Source organism: Dermacentor andersoni, chromosome 1 (genome assembly GCF_023375885.2).
Source record: "Dermacentor andersoni chromosome 1, qqDerAnde1_hic_scaffold, whole genome shotgun sequence".
NCBI lineage: Eukaryota > Metazoa > Arthropoda > Arachnida > Ixodida > Ixodidae > Dermacentor > Dermacentor andersoni.
Window position 1 is genome coordinate 151,706,371 of NC_092814.1, and position 26,660 is coordinate 151,733,030.

The 26,660-nt window shown below is 46.3% G+C and overlaps 1 protein-coding gene across 1 annotated transcript in view; it reads right to left on the reverse strand.

Annotated features, from left to right (window-relative positions):
• CngB (Cyclic nucleotide-gated ion channel subunit B) overlaps nucleotides 1–26,413 on the reverse strand; it is a 70,815-nt gene extending 44,402 nt beyond the window's left edge. Inside the window, exons 1-2 of the mRNA XM_050194357.3 lie at nucleotides 26,278–26,413; nucleotides 2,338–2,461 (exon numbers count right to left, since the gene is read on the reverse strand). Of these exons, the coding sequence (XP_050050314.1) occupies nucleotides 2,338–2,461; nucleotides 26,278–26,319 (166 nt within the window). The 5' untranslated portion in view covers nucleotides 26,320–26,413. The remainder of the gene's footprint in view (nucleotides 1–2,337; nucleotides 2,462–26,277) is intronic.
• Between the last annotated feature and the right edge of the window lie 247 nt (nucleotides 26,414–26,660).

The window sequence follows — 26,660 nt, forward strand, 5'->3', positions numbered from 1 at the left end:
ATTACCGAATTCATGCTTGCTATTTGCTCTTGACAAGAATCGACTTTTTGTTCTAGGCTTGTCAACATGTTCAATTTCTTATCGATTTCAGCTAGATGATTTTCCTTAATATAATATCTGTGGCTATTTCCTTTAATTGTTGACTTATTTCGGGGCTGGGATTAGTTTCGACATCTCCGCCAAGTAATAGAAGCTTTAGCATAAGCACAACATGTTCAAACACGATACTACACAGCCTTGGGCACGGCAGCACTAACAAGAATGGGTCACTAGAGTGGATACATTTTCTGTATCGCTTTCTCACCTGAAGAATGAAGACAAACGGGTTATTAGGTGGCTGCATTCCTTGAGTGCTGCCGTGCCCAATGAGCTCGGCTTCCGTGTGATCGGCTTTTATAGGCGGGCTGTGGGGTGGCGCTGAGCACTGATTGCGCGCCCAGCGATCTGCGCAGGTTGCCGACGAACGGTGCAGCACAGAATCCCATGACTTTATCAGCATATACATTTCTTTACTTTGTTTTCAATTCAGAGTGTGTCCGCCAAGGCGCAGAAAACATGACTTTATCCCATGACTTTATCAGCATATACATTTCTTTGTTTTCAAGTCAGAGTGTGTCCGCCAAGGCGCAGAAAACATCTGTGCAACCCGCCCCAGTGCCTTAGCGCGGCTACGGTGTTGCGTTGCTAAACACGAGGTCGCGGAATCAAATCCCCGCCGCGGCGGCCACATTTCGATGGGGACGAAATGCAAAGACGCCCGTGTCCCGTGCATTGGGGGCACGTGAAAGCTCCCCTGGTGGTCAAAATTAACCCGGAGTCCCCAACTACGGCGTGCCTCATAATGAAATCATGATTGTGGCACGTAAATCCCCAGAATTCAATTCAAAACATCTGTGCAAGCCGCATTTGCCTAGCTAGCTTAGCGTATTTATTTTCATCCGGAATTTAGGAAGCATTTGGTTGTGCTTATTTTTTCTTTGTTACAAAAAGTGCGGAGAACGAATTAAGCCTGGGATCTCCAAGCACGCATCTGCTTTCGTTTATGCGGTTTCTTCAAAAAGTGGGTAATGAAGCCTGCCATCGAAAATTTGCGTAAGCTCGTCACATGTCTTGCGAGCAGCCCTCTTTGTCAGTATATGTTCCTGTGAGCAAATTTCGCTTGTTGAAATCAGATGTTTGCGTCCATAAGGAGATCGTTGCCTGTGTTAATAGCGCCTGATAGGCACCAGGAAAATCCCAAACTTGGACTACCAGCCAACGAACATCCCCATTTCTCCCCTGGTTTTCCTATTTCGCTCTTTCCCTACCGTGGAGGTAGGTTTGTAGGTTACGCCAGATTTTTTTTATGGAATTACTGCACTCAATAATTTATATAATACATAAACGAAGAGCAGAATGAATGCACTTCTCACGCATAAAGTTTTTATTAAAGAGATATATGTAATCAAAAAATTGTCAGAATCAAGATTGTGTGATAAAATTGAACAGTTTGTGAAGACCCCCATGCTTGTATCCACTAAGAAAAAATTGTAACAAAAATTATGATATACAAAATGTACTGCTGTCTAATAGGCACTATCTCCGAAAAAAATCTAAATTTTTCATTGAACAGGTCTTCCATACAAAAATTTAACTGCAAGCACTATAATTGGACGTGCCATGCGGCGAAGCAGTTCCTCGATATAAAACATAGCGGAACGTTGCATGTATTGCAGTGCACCCTCGTTTCCTGCTCGGTTTTCCTGTCGATATAGCATTTCTTGCAGTTTCTAGTCTCCAACTTGGCAGACTCTCGAGCACTCCAAACGACAACAAAGACGGGCCGAAACGAACAGCGAAACTAACCGGGCTGCGGCCGCCGATGTTCCGGTCTGGTTTGTGTCGTCGTCGTTGCTCTCAGAGTCAAACTCCGACGAAAAGGCAGCATCCTCAGACTCGCTGCTGCTCGATCCATCGATAAGATCAGCCGCAGACGCAGCGGATCCACGAGATCTGCGATCTTTAGAAACGCGCGCGCCGCTCCCGGAGGCGGCGATTTTCGCTTTCTACTATGAGGATCGCTAAACTTCGGGGCCCGTTCAAAAATCAGCGCCAAGCGGGAAAAAAGCGAACGGCTCGGGAAACAAAACTATAGTACTTCTGATTCACGTCCGATGGCGCAGTGTGTTCGTGAGCGGAGCGGAAGGTCTCGAAAGCGGCGTTTCAAGCCTTCGATAGCGGGCTAACGATGCCCAATGGACGCGGTAGGGAAAGAGCTAAAGCCAACACTCGATTATTTTAACCCCCGAATTTCACAAATATAAAACCAGGAAACTAAGGACCCTAGGTATATTTTACCTCGTACGACGTCCGTTCGGAATGCTGGGTTCTGGAAACCCGTCGTGGGGCTGCAGCTCCGGCTGTGGCATAGGGCTCCGTTCTGGGCTCCTTCCTGAACCAAAGGCTCTAAGGACATTCGAGCCTGCACACAAAAGCGAAACAGCGAATTAATAAAAAGACACACATAACGTTTTCTTGTGCTAGAACTATGCCACACGCTTGCCCGTGTGTGCGTTAGAAGTCTGCCAGTTCTAAATGAAATACGTGAGACGGAAGTTCGCTGTATTCTCCATACCAACATGCACGCGCTCTGGCCCTTGGTCCCTGAGTGATTCCACACCCTTTTCTCTTGTGCCGAAGAACAGAGCCTGTGGGAATCGTGCTGTGGTTAATCGCACTGCCATTCATCAGCGCCTCTTATTTCTAAACTGCCGTATTGGCCAAGGCGCATGTACTCACGAGCACCGTGAAGACCAACGTCTACTTTACCATCTTGTGTTCTTAAGCACCATTTGATCCTCATCATTGGTAACAGGAAGGACATTTTTCTTGAAGAATACATGATTTCTAGTCTACGAATAAAAACAAAGAAGGCCATCTGTGACTGGGGCCTGAATAATCATTGAATCTCCAGTGGCTGAGTACGGCTGTGGCCACATTACACGAACGGTGATGTAATTCGTGTTTCCTTTTATTTTTAGAACGCAGCTCTTAATGACCCGTTCCTGCGGCGAGCGTCGGTGGCGTAACCGAGCGAACGAGCATAACAGCGAAAGTTGAAAAAGCGAATGCGGAGCGGAAGATGAAAGACGTGAGCCGCGCACGGCGGACACCAATGAGAGCGGCCCCATCAGTGACGTGCGCGCGGGAAACTGGCCTCGGGCGGACCCGCCCGACCAGTCGATGCGTACTCGTATTTGGTCTCAGCCGGACGGCTGGTTTCATACCATCGGGTGCTCACGTCAGCTCTCGCTCGCACGTGTTTGGTTTGCTTGGTTTGGTTTCGTTCGCGCTTGTTTCGATTGTCATGGTTTGCGATTGCTTTGTAATCTGACTGTATGCGCGACGCAAATTGTGTAGTACTTTCTGGAAGCCAAGCGGCCCCAGCGATTACACTGGATCCTTCGACGAGTTATGCAGAAAACCCGACTGGCTTGACCTGCAGATCAAATTTTCGACGATTGCCGACTCTGCAGCATGTCTCTCTTGAATTATTTGCCTCAATATATCGCGAAATGAAAACACGTACAGAGCTGCGCTCCAATTTCGCATTAGGGAGTATCGTAATCGTCGGTGAGTTTTTCATTGTACCAAAGAGTACTGCAATGCTTAAGGGAATGCTTATACAGGGTGTCGCAACTATCATGCACCAAGATTTAAAAATACACAAATGCCATGTAGCTGGACAGAACTGAGGTAATGTTGTTTGCCGTCGATTGAAAATACTTAGATTATTTTTTGCATTGCGCCTACTTACATAATCAAACTTAATTAATAAATGAACTTCTCAAATATTATAATTCGATGAAAAGTGTCAATGAGAAAATTGTATATAGAGCAACATGAAACACTCCCGATACGGCTTTCTGTTGCTCAATACGTGCTACATAGAAGTGTTCTTCCGAGCGTGAAAGAAGCCCGCGAATACAAGCAAAATTGCCGCGCGACTGGCCGTTCGAGGCACTTTGCGTGTGCCACAAGTATTGTCACAAACGTAGGGAGAATGTTATCTGCATAGCACTTGAGCGCAAAAGGACATGCTAGGCACATACTATACGGAATAGCCGAGAGAAAAATAAAAATTCTAGCAAACGCACACAAGCACTTAGCAGTGGAAACCGTTCAGGCATGAGTGGTAGGAACGCTGCGTCTTTGATTACGCTCTCCTCGGAAGACAGATCTTGCTGGCCGAAGTGGCTCAGCCTGTCTGTCGATCATACGGCTCCTCCGTAATGAATAATAGCGTAAACAAGTCGTGAGGCACTCTATTAATATTATTCTTTGATGGGAAGAAGCGGACACCCCACAACGTGATCGGCAAGTCTCAACTACATTGCATTTACGATGGAAAAAAAATCGCGGTATAGATTTACTTCCCGAGTTCACAAAATGATATTAACGGGTTTTAACATGAAATGCCTTCTTGCGTCATTGAAAGTAAATCGTAAAGGCACCCAGTGGCCAACCGAGCAAGCCTCCTCCTTGTAGTCCTCTCCCACCCCTAAAAAAAAAAAGTTCTTTCACAAGCTTAATGCGCTCTACAAAATGTTTTTAACGGGTCACATTAAAGTTACCCTATAAATATGAAGTGCCGTCTTTACTTATATTTATTTACATTCTATTTAAAAAGTACACTTGGGTATATTAAACAATGAACTGCGCGCATAGTCGTCTTCTCGCGTCAAGTCATCGCAATAGCCCAAGATAGCGTGACCACCATTAAGAAAGGCGCACCACGCATGAAATTAGATCTGGTCCTCTAAAACTTGCTCATTGTATTGGAAATCGTTTTATACCTGCAAATTGTTTTTTCTCCAGTAAATCACACACCTTTATTACAAATATCAGTCTCCTTATAATTATCTTGTTTTTATTGTTATTTGTACAGTTTTCACTTCCTCGTTTACTTTCTCTATTAAGCTATTACCTACTGAACCGCTTTTAGTCACCGGCTTCTTGGCCAAATCACTCGTGGAGTGTTCATCACATAGACAGTCCCGAGTCAACAGCTGCGCTAAGCAGCTCCACTGACTTCTGAGTCTGTTTTTCTATGTTTATTTATCTGTGTTTATGGAGGCGTTGGCGCCTGTAGGCGGTGCCTGCTACCTCTCTTTCCTGACTATATAAATGTGCACGAAATGATTCAAATGTTTGAAACAAATATGAGAGGCTTTTCAGTTGCTCCAAGCACAGGCATCGTTTCTTTGTCTGTAAGCTTGAAAATCTAGTGCGCTTAGATGACTGCGACGACTACCCTCCACAGCATTCGCTTACATGGCTCGAGAAACATCGCAATATTACTTTTTTCCTAAGTCATAATTCAACACTCTCTGAAATAAATAAACTAGAACTATTTGCCGTGCCTGTATTCAAGAGTTATAAGTGCGCATGATTCCTTTAACACTGTTGGTGACGTAACCCAGAGCTGTTATGATTGACCTAAGTTTTCCAAGAAGCCATCGACCACCACATCTGGCGACGGAGGGGTGCCCCACCAGCAACATGCAGCTGTCACGGTTGATGTTCATGCCTCATCATTCACTTCTCTTCAAGACAGCAACGTCGTCCCCCTAGCCGTCACGAAATGGCCACTTATCGGTGAAAGGGCCCTTGCCGAGAACTCCCTAGGGAAAGCGTCGACGACAGGCGGTTGCCTCCTATGTGTCACGTTGGAGACATGTGCGCCACGTTGAAGCACAACGAGCAGCGCATAGAATACAGGAGCACAACGAGAACCGCAGCGGAGACCAGTGAGGGGTGACAGAGGTGGTGAACGATTCGGCGTTTGTGATTGGCTAGTGGATTCCCTCAACGCGAGAAAGAGTGGTTATTTGAGCCCGTCCTGGCTCCCGTGTTAGATCAGAACCGCTCTAGACTCGGATGAGAGTCACTACCATGTACCAATGAAGTGAACACAATCTTTTCTACTTTTTTTTACATCATCACGATGCCCGGCTTCGTCGGCGTTTCCTGATTCTTGTGGTGAAGACCCACCTCACCCGGTTGAGATCGTATCAACTGGTTGGGCAGCAACGGGATACTCCACCCTTCGTCCTGGTTTCAGCACAAGGGTGAGCGCTTGACTTTCTTTGAGAATTTGCCAAGTTTAAGCTCGTCTGTTTTCTAAAACTGCAAATTAATTTCTGTACGTACAGGCTCCTGTTGAAAGCTTCCGCACGTCACAGCAGAGTAAGAAAGCCGTCGTTCGGGATTGACCATGGATTTAAGCAAATGGAAAAAGCCAGAGTTGTTATTACTATGTGAAGAGCTGGAAACTGAGGTCGGGAAAAGGCAAAGAAAGCCGCAGCTTATTGAGGCGATTGAGAATTGTGGGGCTCTTGAGGACGAAATTTCAGAAGTGTAGTAAGATATAGAGAAGCGAGCTGAGAAAGCTGAACAAAACGCTGCAGAAGAAAGGCAAAAAGCTGAACAAAACGCAGTAGAAGAAAGGCAAAAAGCTGAACAAAACGCAGTAGAAGAAAGGCAAAGAGCTGCGCAGGAAAGGCAGAAAGCTGAACAAAACGCGGTAGAAGAACGGCAGAGAGCTGATTAAAGGAAAGCTGCAGAAAAAAAAAAAAAAAAAACGAGAGGAGCAGACAGCTGCAGAAAGAAAGGAACGAGAGCAGCAGAGAGCTCAAGAACTAAAGCTAAAAGAACGTGCAGCGGGATCTGGCCATGCAATCGACAAATAACATCTCAATAAATGAAAGACGTTCAGGTGAAACAGGAGTAAAAATAAAGGATCTCATGCCATCGCACAAGGTAAACGATTACATGGGATTGTTCCTCGTTACTTTTGAACGAATCTGCGAGAAAAACGGGTTGGAAATAGACAGTTGGCCACAACAGATTCTGACCGTTCTTCCTGGCGAAGCAACCGAAATAATTGCAAGGCTAACGAGAGACGACGCATATGACTATCAGAAAGAAAAAGCTGCGTTGCTAAGGCAATATCGGCTCTCAGCGGAGGCCTTCCGCCGTCGTTTTCGGGAGACAGCTAGCATGCCGGGCGAGTATTTTCAGGATTTCACTTATAATCTGAAAGCCAATTTAATTGAGTGGCTAAAAGGGGGAAGATGCGTTTGGTTGTCACGACAAGGTTGTTGAGTTAATTTGCATGGAGCGGTTTTATGGGTCCTTGAGCGAAGAGATGCGCCTGTGTATTCAAGATAGGTCTGGCGAAAAGGACTTGGAACGTGCTCCAGTGCTATCAGATGAATTCGCTGCACGTCGCGAATCCGAGAAAACGCGTGTCAGGCCATTCACTAAATTCAGCAAAGAGGAAGACAGGAAATACACCACAACAAGGCTGGAGGAGGGACAAAAGACGTGCGGCTTGATAATTCAGGAGAGAATAACACCACAGTGAAAGACGAAATAAAAACACCAAAAGCGTTTGAGGCTAGAAAACCGGTCATCTCTTTCCGTTGCCAGGAGCCTGGACACCTTGCGATGCTGTCGGAAGCCTAGAATTGTTCTTTCTTTTGTGAAAGGCGGCGATGACAACTTGGCCCTCTTAGAACCCTAGCTTCGCGACCTAGTAGGGAATGGAACGCCGTGTAAAGTACTTCGGGACTCAGGTTCGACAATAGACATTGTCCACCCTGCGTTTGTGAAACCTGAGCACTTTAGCGGGGAAGATGCGTGTATCCGGCAGCTAGTCGAGAAGAATAGTGTTTGTTTGCCCAAAGCCAGCGTGAAGATTGAAGGGCCGTTTGGACTATTGCTGACTGAAGCAACAGTATCTCCAAATCTGTCGAAACACTATCCCTACTTATATTCAAATCACTCGGGAGGTGCTGTTCAAGAAGAGGGGCCTGAGTTTTGGCGACCATACGGTCCAAGCTCTCACGCGTTCCAAGATAAGTCACGGCAACGATGCCAAAATTATGCCTGGTGACATGGACGCTCAGGAAGCACAGCACATAGCTAGTGAAATCAGTTGAAAAGGCGCTAAAGAGGAGGCATCCGGGTCAGTGGGAATACCGCAGCAAGGGCTAGCAGAGAAATGAGAGATTAATTTGATACTGACACATTCGGAAAGCTCTTTGGACCTACTGAAAGTTGTTAAAGAAGGAGTTGCGACGGAAGAAGAGAGCAATTACGTCACGAAAGTAGAAACAAGGACTATGCCGGAGGAAGTTCCTTGCTGAGGCGAGACCAGTTTAAACAACCCCAAAAGGTTCAAGAAAGCGCTGAAAAACTCCCTCGTACCTCCGCACTTGGGCGACTTTCCAGAATCGTCAAAAGGAAGGTTCCAGAAGGTGTCACCTGGCAGGTCTTGGAACGATCGGCGAAACGAAGCAAAGTCACGGGGTCTACCGGTCTTTTCGAGGTGCTTGGATACTACAACCCCTTCGAGACCTCCTGTGGCGGCGGACGGGTGCTGCTATGATTGACTTAAGTTTTCCAAGAAGCCATCGACTACCACATCTGGCTACGGAGGGGTGCCCCACCAGCAACATGTAGCTGTCACGGTTAATGTTCACGCCTCATCATTCACTTCTCTTCAAGACAGCAACGTCGTCCTCCTGGCCGTCATGAAATGGCCACTTATCGGTGAAAGGGCCCTTGTCGAGAACTCCCAAGGGAAAGCGTCGACGACAGGCGGTTGCCTCCTATTGTGTCACGTTGGATACATGTGCGCTCGTTGAAGCACAACAAGCAGCGCATAGAAGACAGGAGCACAACGAGCAGAATATTGAGGACAGCACCACGAGCAGCACAGTGGAGACCAGTAAAGGGCGACAGAGGTGAACGATTCGGCTGGCCAGTGGATTCCCTCAACGCGGGAGAGAGGGGTTATTTAAGGCCGTCCTGGCCCCCGTGTTAGATCAGAACTGCTCGAGACTCGGATAAGAGTCACAACCATGTACCAATGAAGTGAATACAACCTTTTCTTCTTCATCACGATGCCAGGCTTCGTCGTCGTTTCCTTACTTGCGGTGAAGACCCACCTCACCCGGTCGAGATCGTATCAGCGCCAATGACATATACAGTGTATGCGATATTTATGCCGACGCCCGAGCGTTGACCGAAACAGTCACGGCGCCGTACAAAGGCGTTATCGGAGGGGACGATTATTCGCTCTTCTTTCCAGTGTTTGCTTTCAAGTATTGCAATCGTCGCTACCACAGCAGAGCAATTGCCATCTCCCTATGCGTGTTTCTTTTCTTCGTTCTTGCTGCTTATATGTTCCGTTCACAATTATATCCAATGATGATGACACCATTACTCGGGCATACTACATCTCCCAGTATCATTCATGAATGCACAGTTGTGAACGAAACGCAAATATGACGACGACAAATGAGAAAATCATAATGCGAAAACGAAGGGGTTGACTGCACCAGCGAGAGTTGTGATCGCTTTAAGCAGCAAACACAGAGAGAGCAGGAAGAGTAATGGGGGGGGGGGGGGGGGGGGCACCCCCAACTGCAACCTCTGACGGTGCGCAGTTACTGGCTCGGTCAACGTTCGCACGATAACATTTGCGTGCGTGCGTGCGTGCGTGCGTGCGCGTGCGTGTGCGTGTGTGTGTGAAGCTAGAATGTTGACAAAGCGGAGTACATGCGTGGAAGAGAGACCGTTTTTACATTTAAAGGTTAGCAAGATGCTGCCGATGCACTCGGTACTTTGACATTATGCAAATTTTGTTTTTAAATTAAATACTTCTATCTTACTGTCATAAACAGTCATGGTCAAACTGGCACAGACTGATCGATTCCAGTTGACACTACCGCGATACCTAATATGTTCTGTATTGTCCACTAAACATATGATCGAAAGTTCTCGTTCAAAACATTTTCTTTTTGTAAATTATCTTGCATTACCATGTAATGCCTGCTACTTAGCAATCAAGATACAGACAATCGTGACCGCAATAATATAGGGTCGCAGATATAGTATTTTAATAACTTGTAACTGTCACCAAGCTTTCGAGTGTGAAAGCATATGACTACCTTATATGCAGCAGTATATACATTGCAATGACGAGTCATCTTCTGATAATATGCTGCTATGCTCGACATCTGATAATGAGTTAAGGTGCCAGACCATTGTACACCGAACAGAGGCAAGTTTTCTCAATTTCAAAGCGACAGAAGGCATTCCACACACGATAACCGCATAGACGAAGACACTGACCCAAGTACGATTACAAGGCTACCATGAGTGTCAGTGAGGCTGTAGACCAAAATAATAACCAAAAGTTTCCTTTTCAGAGCGCTGGGCGTACAAAAAACAAAAGCGAAAAAATCCAGAAGTGCCCGATGCACGCGTCGCGTGCATTCACCTCGTTTTAACAGCGCTAATTTAGGCGCAAGTGCGCGGTAACATCCAAAACTGGCAGCAGCTCTGCCTGTTGTTCAAAAGCCTTCATTCAAGACACAGCTGCTGCGTTCAGTGAACATGCGTCGCACGTCCGCCGCCCGTGTCCTTGTCCGAAGACATAAGCAGTGCCTTCTCACCTCAAAGGGCAATCCGCCAATGGAAAACTGCAGCGCAAGACTGTGTCCAGTTCTAAACGAAGCAACAAGGGCCTTAGCTCCTGGAGCTGTTCCGTGTCTCGAACCTGCCGCACTTCACTCCGCGCGCTTCCTTTGGCCGGTGAGGGCTCATTAGTTCGGCGGACGGACACAACCTGGTGGTACCTGCAGACTCTCGTCTCAAGGGCGGCGCTTCAGACAGACGAGTTGTCGTGACCCGCAGTATTTATTTTCTCTTTGCTGTTTTGCCTTTTCTCTGGGTATGCTGCTAAGATTGGGACATGACAGACCCCTATTGATCGGGCGGCACTGTGTTCGCTCTGTGTTGCTAAGCGCCACTTCCCCTTACAACATTCCTGACGCGTCGCGTGGAAAGGATGACGCGAAGCGACGTGAACCTTCTCTATCTAACATTATTTTCACGTGGTGGTGACGTTAAAGAATACAGTAGCAATACTGTGAACGACAAAACTAACTTTTATTGGGCGAACCTGTGCCCACAAAACAGGCTACACTTATCGCACAACGATAGCGGCGAACACGGTCGGCGATCGTCGAAAATCTGATCAGCGGGTCAAGCGCGTCGGCTTTTATAGATCAGTCGTCGAATGTTCCAGATTAACCGCTGCGACCCGTGTGTCTTCCACAAAGTTCTACACTATTCGCCTCGCGCGTACATGCAATCAGATTACACAAGTTGCGGTGAAAGACAGTGGACGGAACCTCGATAACATTCCAGAAACTTCTTTTACATGCAGGCGCGTCCTGCGCTGTGCGATAACATTTGTTAGGCGGTGAAACGTGGCCGCCCGATAAAGATAAGTACACGTGTCAATATCTTCACGGTGGCGCTTATGTCATCTCAACGCACCGCAACGGCCTTGGCTTTTCCTAGCAGTGTATCAACGTTAAGCCACTAGCCTTCGTCTTAGTCTTTATATTTCTGCCCTTCACCTCTTCCCCTGTGCAAGGTCGAGAATCACGTCGAGGTCGGTGGTTCTTTGTCTTGCGTTACAGTTAGGTCTTGGCGTCGGATCACGGCTGTGTCGCGTTAACCTGTGGCTGGTATGGGACGTCGTCAGGTCGTCTTTCGTCGTCGTATTCTTTGCTTTCGCACTTCGTCGGGACGGCGGCGTGTCGTTATGTCGTCGAGGTAGTTTCTTCGGCGTCTTCGTCGGCGGCGGAGGATCTTCGTCAGTTCGACGAACAGCAACCGCACCTCCATTGGTTGCTGCTTTTAGTTTTCCGGATATGGGCTCGCTGACCGGCCCCGGGCAGGGCCTGTGTATGGACGGCGCTGCGGCGACAGGTAGCGGCCTGGTGACGGCGAACGGGACGGTTGTCGAGAGTTGCACTGAGTGGCGGCTAGGTAATCGGCGATGTCACGTGGGCGCTCCCCAAGCTGTGGACGCGGCGCGTTGACGGCGAACCCTCTCAGTCCCAAGTCGCGGTATGGGCATCGGCGGTACACATGGCCGGCTTCTCCGCAGTGATAGCAGAGCGGGCGGTGGTCGGGGGCTCGCCAAATGTCCGTCTTCCTCGCATAGGTGCGCTGGGCGACGGGTGGGCGTGCTGGTGGCGGCGGACGACGGAATTGCGGCGTTACAGGGCCCTGGCGCGGAGGGGTGCCTTGACGGCGTGCGACGGCGGCGTAGGTCATAGCTTCCGGCTGGGGTTGCGGTGATTCTGGTTGCACCTCAGGAACTCCATGCGATCGGTGCACCTCTTCTTTCACGACGTCGGCGATCGAGGCCACTTGAGGCTGCGACGTAGGCAAGACCTTGCGCAGTTCTTCGTGCACAATGGCCCTGATGGTCTCGCGCAGATCGTCCGTGGCCAGTGATTGAATTCCTGCGTAGTGGGTAGGGCTTGTACGGCGGTTGAATTGCCGGTTCCGCATTTCGAGTGTCTTCTCGATGCTGGTGGCCTCGCGAAGGAACTCTTCTACGGTCTTCGGTGGGCTTCGTATCATTGCGCCGAAAAGTTCTTCCTTCACACCACGCATGAGAAGGCGGACTTTCTTCTCCTCGGGCATATCCGGGTCGGCGTGGCGGAACAGACGGTTAATTTCTTCCGTGAAGATGGCAACGTTCTCGTTAGGTAGCTGCACTCGGGCGTCCAGCATGGCTTCAGCCCTTTCCTTGCGCACGACGCTCGTAAAGGTGCGCAGGAAGCCGCTACGGAAGAGGTCCCATATTGTCAAGGTCGACTCCCGATTCTCAAACCACGTTCTGGCGGCATCTTCTAAGGCAAAGTATACATGCCGCAGCTTGTCGTCGGAGACCCAGTTGTTAAAAGTCGCGATTCGTTCGTAGGTCTCCAGCCAGGATTCTGGGTCTTCAGTCGCTTCTCCATGGAAGGTCGGTGGGTCCCGAGGTTGTTGTAGGATAACGGGGGACGCTGGGGCAGCCATTGGGGTTGTTTTGACCACGATCTTCTTTGTCGACTCAGGTAGAAGTCCGTGCTCTGGGGGCAGCCCTTGCAGTCTGTGGCTAGCATGCTGGTCTTAATTGGGCGATGTTGGTTTCGTCCTCGGGCTTCGGGCTTGGATCGCGGCTTTGCGGGGGCGTTCGGTACATGAACGCACTAACACCTCCACCAGATGTCACTGGTGGTGACGTTAAAGAACACAGTAGCAATACTGTGAACGACAAAACTAACTTTTATTGGGCGAACCTGTGCCCACAAAACAGGCTACACTTATAGCGCAACGATAGCGGCGAACACGGTCGGCGATCGTCGAAAATCTGATCGGCGGGTCAAGCGCGTCGGCTATTATAGATCAGTCGTCGAATGCTCCAGATTAACTGCTGGGACCCGTGTGTCTTCCACAAAGTTCTACACTATTCGCCTCGCGCATACATGCAATCAGATTACACAAGTTGCGTTGAAAGACAGTGGACGGAACCATCGATAACATTCCAGAAACTTCTTTTACATGCAGGCGCGTCCTGCGCTGTGCGATAACATTTGTTAGGCGGTGAAACGTGGCCGCCCGATAAAGATAAGTACACGTGTCATTAGAAACTCGCGTGTCAAATAGGGCGCACGGACTTAGTAAAAAATTTAGCTTGTCACATATGCAGGCCTACTCGTTTAGAGCCATTGAACTGTGTCTAAGTTGAATCTGATAGTACTAAGACTACAAGTTCGTAGAAAGCCGTGATTTCAAGCCTTCAAGGGGTGGTTGGAACATGAACGAGTTTTGCACCAGTGTGATTTTAAAGACGATTTTGAGGTCTTCCATCCAAATGAGCCCGAACTTTGCAGAACTGGGGCGCTATAACGTAAAGTTATTCCGAACTTTTCTATTCCAATTCTTCCAATTCTTCAATCGGCCTTCCACGATTGGTCCAAAAATTTTCGGGCCACCCCCACTTCGCTGTCTGTCACGCAACGGCACGACAACCGCGATAGTTGCCCATCTGGTATGACGTGAACACATTGATTATGCATGAATAGACCGAACAAAAGAAAAATAATCATTTCTGATTCGGCGCCTTTTCGCCATTAGCCCTCTGCTATTGGTGAAAGGGTTTCGAGCTGCGTCCACTTCGCCTGTCTGCCACGCGACCTCCCGAAACCGCGAGAACTTACCGCGCCAAAGTGACATGTACGCGTTAAGATGCATTAATATGCTGAACAAAGCTGATTTTTTTTTCTGAATAGCCAGAGACTGACCCGTTCCGAAAAGAAGATGGCTACCCGCCGATTGCTCAGGCACTGGCTATTCGCACCTGCCGGAGGGCTTGGATTTACATATAACAAAGCTTTTTGCGTGGCAGTATAACGTTATCGAGCCTTTTCGGCACGTTTACGACATCACTCTGCCAACACTTCTTTTCTGAGGATCCGTTTAGCCGCATTCTTAACCTGCCATTGCACGCCGCAGCGATGTTCGACCAGCCACCGCAAGCTAAGTAAAGGGAAGTGGACCAGTCGCAGACGCCGGCACCACATTCCTCATCGGGTTATCTACTTTCACTGCGCTGACTAGGCCCAATATACTCTCCACTTGAGCGTGCTCCTCGCCTCTTGTCAGCCAATAAGATAAGAAAAAGCGCTCAATGTAGGCAATTTTATTCTCTTTGAAAGCAAACAAATCTGACCTCCTATAAACGAGAAGAGCGTTTGACTGGGCTGTTCAGAGAACGCTGCGAGTCACCGCCCGATGCTTTCGTTAGCGGTTACGTAAATTTGACGTCAGGAGAAAGGAATAAAAACAGATTGGAATAGTTTCACGCTATAGCCCCATGAATTCTAGAGTTTACAGAAAGTTAATTCTGGAGTTTTTGGAATATCGGTGATAGCGGGAGTACTCAGGACCAATAGGTAGTTTTCACGTGACGTCATGGACGCAGCTTCTTACCATGCTAGTACCCGAACACGGCGGCCACGATGACATCAGCGCACCATGTTATCACGCGTGTATTGTTTTGCTTTTTGACGGTAACCGTTTTTCACGGGATTATCATCATCATCATCAGCCTGGTTATGCCCACTGCAGGGCAAAGGCCTCTCCCATACTTCTCCAACTACCCCGGTCATGTACTAATTGTGGTCATGTTGTCCCTGCAAACTTCTTAATCTCATCCGCCCACCTAACTTTCTGCCGCCCTCTGCTACGCTTTCCTTCCCTTGTAATCCATTCCGTAACTCTTAATGACCATCGGTTATCTTCCCTCCTCATTACGTGTCCTGCCCATGCCCATTTCTTTTTCTTGATTTCAACTAAGATATCATTAACTCGCGTTTGTTCCCTCACCCAATCTGCTCTTTTCTTATCCCTTAACGTTACACCTATCATTCTTCTTTCCATAGCTCGTTGCGTTGTCCTCAATTTAAGTAGAACTCTTCTCGTAATCCTCCAGGTTTCTGCCCCGTACCTGAGTACTGGTAAGACACAGCTGTTATAAACTTTTCTCTTGAGGGATAATGGCAACCTGCTGTTCATGATCTGAGAATGCCTGCCAAATGCACCCTAGCCCATCCTTATTCTTCTGATTATTTCAGTCTCATGATCCGGATCCGCAGTCACTACCTGTCCTAAGTAGATGTATTCCCTTACCATTTCCAGTGCCTCACTACCTATTGTAAACTGCTGTTCCCTTCCGAGACTGTTAAACATTACTTTAGTTTTCTGCAGATTACTTTTTAGACCCACCCTTCGGCTGTGCCTCTCCAGGTCAGTGAGCATGCATTGCAGTTGGTCCCCTGAGTTACTAAGCAAGGCAATATCATCAGCGAATCGCAAGTTACTAAGGTATTCTCCATTAACTTTTATCCCCAATTCTTCCCAATCCAGGTCTCTGAATACCTCCTGTAAACACGCTGTGAATAGCATCGGAGAGATCGTATCTCCCTGCCTGACGCCTTTCTTTATTGGATCACTGTTATCAATACATCGCTCAGCGCAAAAAGCACCTGTCGCCCTGTCACGTTTCCTGCATATGTAGCTTTTCGACGTGCTATATAGTACCCCAAAATGGCGGCCACGGTGAAGTCAATGCAAACTATCTATATTTATTTATTTATTTAAATATACCTTACAGGCCACTAGAGGCATTGTGTAAGGGGGAGAGTATACTCAAAGATTATAAAATAATTAGAATACATATGTGAATACATATACGAAAAATATGGTGTAAGAAATGCGCTAACATGCACTAATGTGGTGTTAAAAATTGTAGAAAAACCAAACCGAATGCTTTTGAACGCGAGAGGTCAGTGAAAACTTTTCACAAAATATAACCAATAGAACTACAGAGCGAGCGGGACAATATTTGGCTATAACAAAACAGTATTTGATGGGTAGTAGCACAATAATAACGGGAAACTCAAGAAAACAATAACATGTTAGGTTATGTAGAGTTTGAAAAATGCGTTGTTAGAAGATGCCGGAATTTTTCTTCGTCACTCTCATGAGCGATGGCGTTAGGAAGATTGTTCCAAAGGCGAATGGCTCTTGGAAGAGTGGAGTAGTTAAATGAATTAGTCTTTCCGAAGATGCGCGTGAAATTGAACTGATTGTACAGCCGGTGTGACCTGTAATGAGGAGTTTCAAGAGGCAGAACTGATGGTGCTGCATTATGGACATATTTATGAAATAATGATAGCAGGGCTATATCACGGCAACCATGCAAGGACTGTAGTGAGAGGTCGAGTTTAATTTGTGCTATGCTTTTGTTATAGTCATAACAACGTGAAATAAAACGCGCAGCCCTATTCTGAATATATTCGAGTTTTTAGATCAAGTATTTGTTATGGGGAGACCAGACGGATACGGCGTATTCAAGCTGAAGGCGAACAAATGTTAGATAAGCTAGTTTACGAATGTCTTTAGTATAATTATGCAACTTGCGTCTTATGTACCCTATAGTCTTGAAGCATTGGCGCATATGTATGTGATGTGCCTTGACCACAAAAGAGTCGTAGTAAAGTTAACACCAAGATATTTATATATGAGTATCATGCAAAATAGTGATGTTATTCATGTGATAAGGAAACGTAGATTTGGTATGCTTGCGGCTAAAAGAGATAATTTTACATTTAGAAACGTTAAACTTCATTAGCCAAGTGCTACACCAAAGAGAAATAAGTTCTATATCTTTTTGGAGGATTGCATGATCATCGACACATTTGATGGAACGATAAAGAATGCAGTCATCTGCAAAAATGCGCACGTGTGAGGAAATGTTATTGAGTAAGTCATTAATGCATATTAGAAATAGTAATGGCCCAAGAACCCTGCCTTGTGGTACACCTGAAATAACGTGCGAAAGAGGAGAGGAAAAATCATTAACTGCTGCGAATTCCTGACGATTAGAAAGGAAATTGCGAATCCATGTTAGTGTAAGAGAATCTAATTTAGGGGCAGATAATTTCAACATCAAACGGCAATGTGCTACGAGGTCAAACGCTTTTGAGAAGTCTAGAAAGGCACAATCAGGTTGTAGATCCTCTTCCATGTTAGCATGAAAATTAGTTGTTAATTGCGTTTCGCAAGAGAAGTTTCTCCGAAATCCGTTTTGATTAGAAAATAAAAATTTGTTGGCTTCCAGGTGACTGTAGACATTTGATGCAATTACATGTTCTAGCATTTTGCCGCATATAGATGTTAATGATATTGGACGGTAGTTTTCCGGTGCGCGTTTATTACCTGAAATAATATGGGTATTACCTTTGCTATCTTCCAATCTGAGGGCAGCAGTTCAGTCTCTAAAGATTGCCTGAAGATGTGAGACAGAATTTTACTAGATGCTATGACGGAGTTTTTCAGAATTTTGGAATTAATGTCGCCAATGCCACAGGATGTGGTCAGCTTGAGGTTATTTATCAGGCATGCGACACCTTGAACTGTTATTTCAATTGGTGACATGTATTGGTAGTTCAGCTCCGATGCATCTGGCAGATGAGCCTGATCTTCTGTGGTGAATATAAAAGAAAAATAATTATTTAAAGTAGAAGCACACTGATTACCTGGAATGGGAGTGTTATTATTGCTGTGTAACGAAATGTTAGTGTGGTCCTGATCTGGGCTTATAATGTGCCAGAACTTTCTGGGATTTGATTTTAGAAGAGATGGTGCGTCATGAGTGAAGTATTTGTCTTTAGCTGAAGACAGGGCAGAACAGTAAATTTTCAAGCTTTCCTTATACGTGTCCCAAGCTGCTTGCGCGCGCAAGCGCTTAGCACTTTCGTAATCGCGCTTCTTCCTGTTTCTCAGTAAGCGTAGGGATCTGGTGAACCATGGGTTAGATTTATCATTGGTTATCTTAATGAGAGGGACTTACTGGTTAACCAAGGCAGAAATCTTATTCCTGAAGAGTATCCAATTCACCTCCACCGACCGACTGTGAAATGAAGGAAACAGCACGTGGGAAAAGAATATACCCAATTCCGAATTCATAATGTTGTAATTGGCTTTGTTATAACAGCGTATTTTTTATTAGCAAAACCTGTTCATAGAATCATATCAAACCTGGTCATAGGATTATATGCCTCTACAAGAACCAGCAGATTCACAGTAAGCAACGGTAGGCATCTATCTGTATGACGTCATGGCCTGGAACAAGAGCATTGTGACATCAACATCGGTGCAGAATACGTAAGAGAATGATGCATGACTCATGAGTTTTTTTCGAGTGTGTGCGTCCGTCGACACTTCAAAAGACGAAGGTTCGTAAGGAAGTACGATATACTACAGGTCGCAGCAGGGCATAGTTAATTAGAAGGGGAGGGCACAGAGCCGTACGAACAGACTATATTCCAGGCGCGCCCTCGTGTCTTAAGATATGTGACCTAAAAAAAAAAACAAAAAAAGACATCGCATAAAAACAAAGGTGGTATTACATTTAATTGCGAATGGAAGTATGCGCATAAGAGTTTGTTGCTGTAGCGTCTACGTGCGGTCCGTTCAGTTTTGAAGGAAGTCACCGTTACTGGTCATCGCTTTTACGACGTGCAGCTACGTATATATATATATATATATATATATATATATATATATATATATATATATATATATATATATATATATTACGCAAAGCCGTGCCCAAATTTGACATGACTGCCACGCAAGAACTTCTCTAATAACACTATGAACAAGCCCGTCGTCTGCCAACACCTCAAGTCGTTCAAGGCAGTTAATGGTTTAGTAGCGATGGCGGCGGCCAGCAGTATTACAGCTCCTCCCGATCCCTCAGAAAATTATTACCTCCCGATCCTGCAGAAAATGTCTCCTACAAGCAAAAGAAAACTTGAGGCAGCACGAAATAACTGCCTTCGCGTATGTCTTGGCCTTCCGAAGGGGTCGTCCCGCTCAGGAACTGTAGCAGAAGCTGGATACACTTCCAGCTGGAACTGTAGCAGGAGACACTTCGGATTCACCTCCGCCACGTCATTCATACGAAGACTCACTTTTTAAAGGATATTTCTAGAACCCGTGCTACATCTAGCTTTGGGCAGGCCGTCCGAAGCATATCTATTTCGATTTCAGCCGTCACAAATTATGCCACGAAACATTTCACCATGGACACTGTCCCCACTGGAAATCGTGCCATATATACCTGGAATCAGTGCGAAAAAGAAAATGCCTCAAGCAGCGACTTATCAGATAGCTTTGGAATATATGCACAAAGAATACGCAGCCGCAACGCACATTTTCACAGATGGCTCTACAATTCCACATCGTTCATCATGCGGACTTTTTGTTCCCTCTACAGGGCAACGATTCTCGTTTCGTCTTGAGCGAGCGACATCATCTACTTCAGCGGAGCTATATGGCATTAAGGAGGCCCTTGTGTATGTACTTCGACAGCAGCCGCCAGAGACATGGGTGATTTTCACAGATTCAAAAGCAGCCCTACAAAGTATGTGGAACAGGCACAAGCGTTGCAATAATCAACCTGCAGCATTTGACATTGCTTATCTTCACCACAGGGCTCAGATTGCTGGGCACTGCATAAAGTTCCAGTGGATACCTGGCCATGCCGGCATTTCGGGAAATAAAAGAGCGGATGAAGCTGCCAGAAATGGACTCCAATACCGCAAGTTCAAAAGAACATTTTTTACAAAAGCCGACGCTTCAAACATGGCAAAAAAATATGCCTATCAAGAAAAAGACCGCATCTGGAATCTGCCGCTTCACCAAGATAACTTCCTGCGTTACACTGACCCAGAAATGAGACCTAAAATTCCACGACCACTTCCTCGACACTTTACCATCGTCTTCGACTGAACGTGGCATACACGAACAATTATCTGTACCGCATAGGGCTTACCACTAACCCATACTGTGATAACTGTCGCAACTTAGAGACAATTGAGCACATATTACTAGAATGCCCCGGGTACCGCGACGAGAGACAATTTTTTGAGCAACAAATGGACATGATTTGCCACGAACCGTTAACGTTACCGAGCATCGTAGGTTCAATGCCCGGCCCTTCAAAACAGCGACGGGTTTTGGATTGATTGTTCAAATACCTATCAGAAATTGGTCTAATAGGAAAGCTTTAAAAATTGCACCCTGCATATACAAAAGCCTAAATTTACCCGCCATGTCACCTGTAAATATTAGCATCGGGTCCACTCGGACACTTCATATTTATTTTTATCCTCTTTTTCTCCCACTCTCTTCTGGAATCTTTTAATCCCATTCCCCATCCATATACAGAGTAGCATGCCAGCGGTTATATACGCGCCGGCAAAATTCTCTGTTTTTCTAATAAAGAGCTCTCTCGCTCTCTCTCTCTCTCTCTCTCTCTCTCTCAGTATTACAGCACTCCTTAACATCACGCTTTGCCCACTTTGCTTATGACAAGGATGCCTGTAATTAATGTTTCATTGGCGCACGACATTTCCGAGGGAAGGCGCACATACAGAACGTACGCGGCTCATCTATGCGTGGTCCTGCTCTTTGTATCGTCACGGGCGTTTGCGCGCACGGACTAACTTGCCTATAAACAAAGAAAGTGTACATACACCAGTCGGTGCACGGAGGTTGTCCCTTCCATCGGTATGTCGCCTTCCCGTGCTCGTTTCGTTACTCCAGCCAAGATTCACGGGGGAGGGTTGTGTGAGCGGACGAAGTAGGGTGAGGGAATGTCATCGACATGTTTCAACTTAAGCACGCAAGGCAAGTCTTACAGCGCAGTACATCGCTGATGAGGTCGTCGCCAACGAAAGGCCGTGAACCTCGTCGATGCCTCTATAGAGTTGCTGGCTCGGGGAAACGTTTCCCGCCGCCCAACGCAACTCGCAATTCTCTTCTTGCCGCCGGGCGGGAAGATTCGGCGTCGCTTTGCGCCCGTACAACGCACACCAAATCAGGAAATTGCGCGAGCTCACGGGCGTAAGGAGCCCGCTATTTACGACGCGGATGATGCGCGGAGTGTGAGCGCTAAAAGCAAGCACACACTACTGCAGAGCGTCCACTCGGACCACGTTCCTCCTGTGTGGGCGCGCCGGCACGCTGAAAGTCATGTCCGCATCGCGCAATGCATTTGTCGATTTCTTCCGGCAATCTTTTGCATCCGTGCCAAGTACGAGAAGAACAAAATGTGTAATAAGAGAAACTGTTTCGCTGATATCGTTACTGTACATAATTTTGTGTCATTGCAGCCACTAGATGGAGGCCTTCTGAATATTCCCTGCTGTATGCAACTTCCCCAGGTATTCTTTGTCGGTTGCGTGCATGAGCTACTGCTTGCCGGGACTCATGAGTATGCGTCGTTCCTACCTGCGTACACTTGAAAGTCTTCAAGCAAAAGCACTGCGTACATGCTTAGGCCTGCCGCGCAGCATGGCAACAAACGGTACGAAAACACTTACTTGACCTATAGATTATCTGTCACGTGAACCTCAATGCGTCTTTCTACGAATTCTCGCCCAATACTCTATTTCTCACCGTTTCTATCTAACTACAACTTTGAGGGCAGTTTCTCATCAGCTGTGCCACGTCATGAGAGACTGATACCTCCAGGCTTCGCCCCTGCCGAGATATATAGAACACATCCATGGGTTCTGCCTTATACATATCTACAACGTACGGCTACACTGTTCAAAACTAAAACTATACTGAACACAATCTGTGTATGTGCACACCTACATTACCCGTGCCATGGACGACAACCTCTTGTCGGAGGAGAGAATGCTGGGACACTGATCCAGGCCGTCTTAGGCACGCAAAACCATGAACGTGTGGTTCCGCTTCCTGAGGACATGCGGACTGTGTGGCATACTTCGATTGTTCGCTAGATGCATTGCATGTGCGCAGTTACTCTGTGTGTGTGTGTGTGTGTTATTTGATTTCAATTCTTATTTTATCATCTTTAATTCCCTATATCTCGTACCCCGGTACAGAGTAGTCAGCCTGTTTTACACAAGCTAAACTTCATGTATTTTACTTCCTATTTCTTCGTCTCCGCTACGTGCAATCTTTGTGGTCGCCCTTGGACTCAAGTTATCTTTTGAAAGCAGCTTCTCCAATGAGGACCCTTTATTCATTGCAGCAGTTTAATCATGAAACCTTTCCTTCGGTGATATTGCGACGAGTTAGGGCATTGAATGCATTTTTAATAGCTGCCTTAACAGCAATCAAAACAAAGCCTATGGGCTGTTCGGAGTATTACGCAAGTCAATCGCAGAAGTATTGTGCAGTTCTTACTCTTTTAATACTGCACCTGACGAAGGGTCTGCCTGCTTACTAGAAAAGATGGCGATCCCCCGATGAGCAGCAAGGAGATCTAAAAAGCCCGAATCAACACTCTGCTAAGTTTCGTAATTACGGACCGAAGTGGGCGCAAGCGACAATATGCCGACACACCATCCACAGCTAATACAGCTATCGTTGCCCACAGACACTGACTTCACATGAACTTTCTGTATTGCAAGCTGTAGCACCTGGCATCTAGACCTGCTGCGGTGGCTTAGCGGCTATGGTGTTGCGCTGAACATCCCTGCCACGGCGGCCGCATTTTTATAGAAGCGAAATGCAAAAACGCCCTTGTCCCGTGCATTGGTGGCACGTTAAAGATCCCTGGTGGTCAAAATTAATCCGGAGTCCCCTACTACTGCGTGCCTCATAATCAAATCGTGGTTTTGACACGTAAAACCCCACAATTGAATTCAATTCACCTGGCACCCAGGGATGTGACAATGAATGTACTGTTAGTTAAAGGTGTGCCACGCCGTACAACCTGGCTAGAAGTGCATGTCAGAGAATACTTCTATAGGTTAAAATAGATAGCCAACTGAACCAGTCAGTTGAACAATGACTCATCAGCCTAACTGCACTATATATGTGTTAGAACTATCGAATGACTAGTCAACAGATAAAATTGAGAACAATTCTTCAAACTGGGAAATATAAATGTAGGTGTACTGATTATAAACATCAGCAGAACGTCAAAACTATCAGTATATTAAGATAACCTTATATTTACAGATGCAATATGATTTTATTTGATATAAATTTTCAGCATTCTTATTTTTGTGGTACTCATAGCCATAATAGATGGTTGCCTAAAAACTACGTGTTTGTGAATATCCAAAATTTCGAATACGAATCGAATAGTCCGCACTATTTTATTCGTATTCTATTCGAGAATTCGCTTTTTGCAGTTGTCGAATATTTGTTTATTTCGAATATATAAGAAATAAAAACAATTACTACAGTTTTGAGAGAGACATGATGATGGGTGTGAGGACATGTTCCGAAAGACTGTGCTACAGGATAGCTGGGGTTGTTGCGCAGAGGCATCATTTCCTGAGCGAACACATGGAGCAGCCAACCTCTGCCCAATACTGTCCAGTAAGTCGATAAGAATATTTTAGGCAGCCTTCATACGAATTCGTTCCGATATGTTATTTGTCCAGTCTCACCATATATGTTTGCATCCCTTTCAAACAATGTGCGGTGGTGTTGTATCACTCGTCTACAGTGCTCTCTACAGTATCGCACTACAGCGAGCACAACACCGTACTTGCATCTAGTAACGTGCTGCTCCCTTGTTTCATTGCTGTCATTGCCATAGTGTCCCAGACAATGTAAACCGGTTGTGTAGCGCCTACACTGACTGGCGAAGAACTGGCGCCTTCGCTACCTCTATCACCCGACCTCATTCTTGCGAGTAGGCAGAACAAGGCGAATCCAAATAAAATCGTGTTTTTGTGTCGCCAAGAAAGAAAAAAGGTTGGACGCGGGCATAATTAACTAATCAATTACGCAGCATGTGGACGTGCCTGTGTTCCCGTAAAAATCGCGGACTTCGGACGCATGAGCAGATAAATGAAATAAATCAAGTACAATTAGGTGAACACAGGTGAAAAGAGAGCACTTCTTGCATCATCTGTCACGCGTTTTTGTTTTACTTATGGAACAATGTAGGTTCAAGCCTTTCAGTATGCGTAGTGCTTAAACACTTCCGCGTTTAAAGCATTCATTGGTGGGGGCAGCGTACACAGTAAACAGGGTGATCATATTTAAGTTTTACAAAATTAAAAATTGTTTTACAATTAAAAAATTGTTGCAGATAACTAATTCTAGAGCGTGAGCTAGATTATTCAGAGAAGCGGAAATTACTTGCACGGGAAACTGAAACATACCTTCAACTAATTAACATAAAGTCACTACTTATCTTCTGAATTAGTTAATTTCCGGCACACATTCCAATTTACGAATTGTAGCCGGTGAGTTTGCAAGGCGTATCCACTTGGAATGAATTTTCAGAATGACGCCAGTTTGGAGATATGTGGCCTCAAACTCGCCGTAAAAGTGCACTGTTGTCCCACTTACTTTTTAACAAAACGCTCGTTTATGCATTGAAGCACAAAAGTAACTGCAACGCCCATGTATTTCGCCCCACACCTTGAGAGAATAATATCTCAAAACTGGTATCATCCTGTAAATTCATTTCAAGTGGATACGTCTTGCAGGCTCATCGGCTACAAATCGTAAATTGCAATATGTGCAGTAAACTATTTAATTATGAAGTTAATTACTATTTTTGTTAATTAGGTAAATACGTGTTCCGATTTTTCGTGCTAGTAATGCCCACCTCTTTGTATAATCCAGCTCAAGGACAACAATTATGCCGTCTGACATGGGCGATTTTTAAACTTTTCATGAAAGTTAGAAATCACCCCGTACATTGATATATTTCAGTTAGTCAGTAGACTGCGGCCCAAATCAATGGATCTATTGAATAATCAGTAGATCTTGCGCGATTCCAAAATAATCACAATTCAAGATGATGAATTAGGCAAGTTGGTTGAAATTCATTGTGACGAACACGTAGACATGGCAAAAAAAAAAGAACTTTAAGCACGCACGCACGCACGCACACACACACAAACACATTATTGAAATGGGCACTCACCAATGAAAAGAACAGTGTATGTGAGAAATCGTATATATACAGCGTAATCGGCGGTGAATTGCAATCGTGCGTTGCAGCAAATCGCGTAGTGTCACTTCTAGCAAACAAAGCCTCTAGCTTCGCAAAACTTAAGTTTCGTTCTGTAATGTCCGTTGCGACGCTGACCGAAACAAGTGTGGTAAAATCACAAGGATGGTTTTCGTGTTGTCGACTCGAAAAAACGCTTACCATAAGGTCCTTTAGCCAAAATACGTGTACGTAGTAACATCCGCCCCAGAAGCTCGGGAAAGTTCTGGAATCACAGACGCGATTACTACGAGTCAATAAACCCTGATAGTATATGCACTCTCACGCGAGAAGCAGGTGAAGAACTAATAGTGTTTTCCATCCGTAAAGCACACTTTATTATTGGCATTGCGGTACAGCGGGAAAGCTAAGCAGCCGTCGCGGGGTGCGCATTGTAGGCGTCAACAGTCATTGTCAGCAGTTGCCGCCGAAAGGACTGCCGCGCCAGCGCTTTCAAAAGGAGCGGCGCTCATGGATCACAATTTGCACGTCCGCCTCCGCAAATCATTCGCTTATTAGGCCTAGCCGCATAATGCACCTCGCGAGTCTTTGTGCACTGCTTTGCCGAAAGAAGACGCTTTTTCGCGGTGCCAGGTCGCAGTACAACCAAGCGACCCTTCTTGTTCGCTCGCAGAAAAATTCGTGCCGGAGGCAAGCGCAGCCGCAGATAGATTCAGCTAGTTCCTCCAGCAGAGTCCGCCTCGCATAGAAAGCGAGCAGACTACCGAGGACAGAGCTGGGAACGTCGCTCCGTCGCCTCCGCATGCGTTCTCCGTTGGTGTACGCGATGCCTGTGTACGCACCTTTTCGTCGACGAAGAAGTCCGGCAGTATGTAGTCCAGCATGGCTGGACTGAGCGCTGGCCGGCCGTTATCACGTAATCATGGTCGATTTTCATAAGTGCATTCCCGGCCACAGCTGACCCGTACCGGACGAGTGCGCGCTAGACAATAGGTACGTTCCCGATGCGCGACCGGTGGAGCCATCTTGCAGGAGCCGTTGCAGCGTACCCGGCGTGGCGCCAAGTTTTAAAGGAGGGCGCGTGTTAGCGCTGGCACTGCGCCTTGGGAGAAGCGCATTTGACGGTTACGTCGGCTTGCAACCACGCACTATTCCAGTGTGAAAGTTAAACGCACATGCGTATACAGACTGGTACAATTTCCGTCAACGGATGGAGCCATGTTGA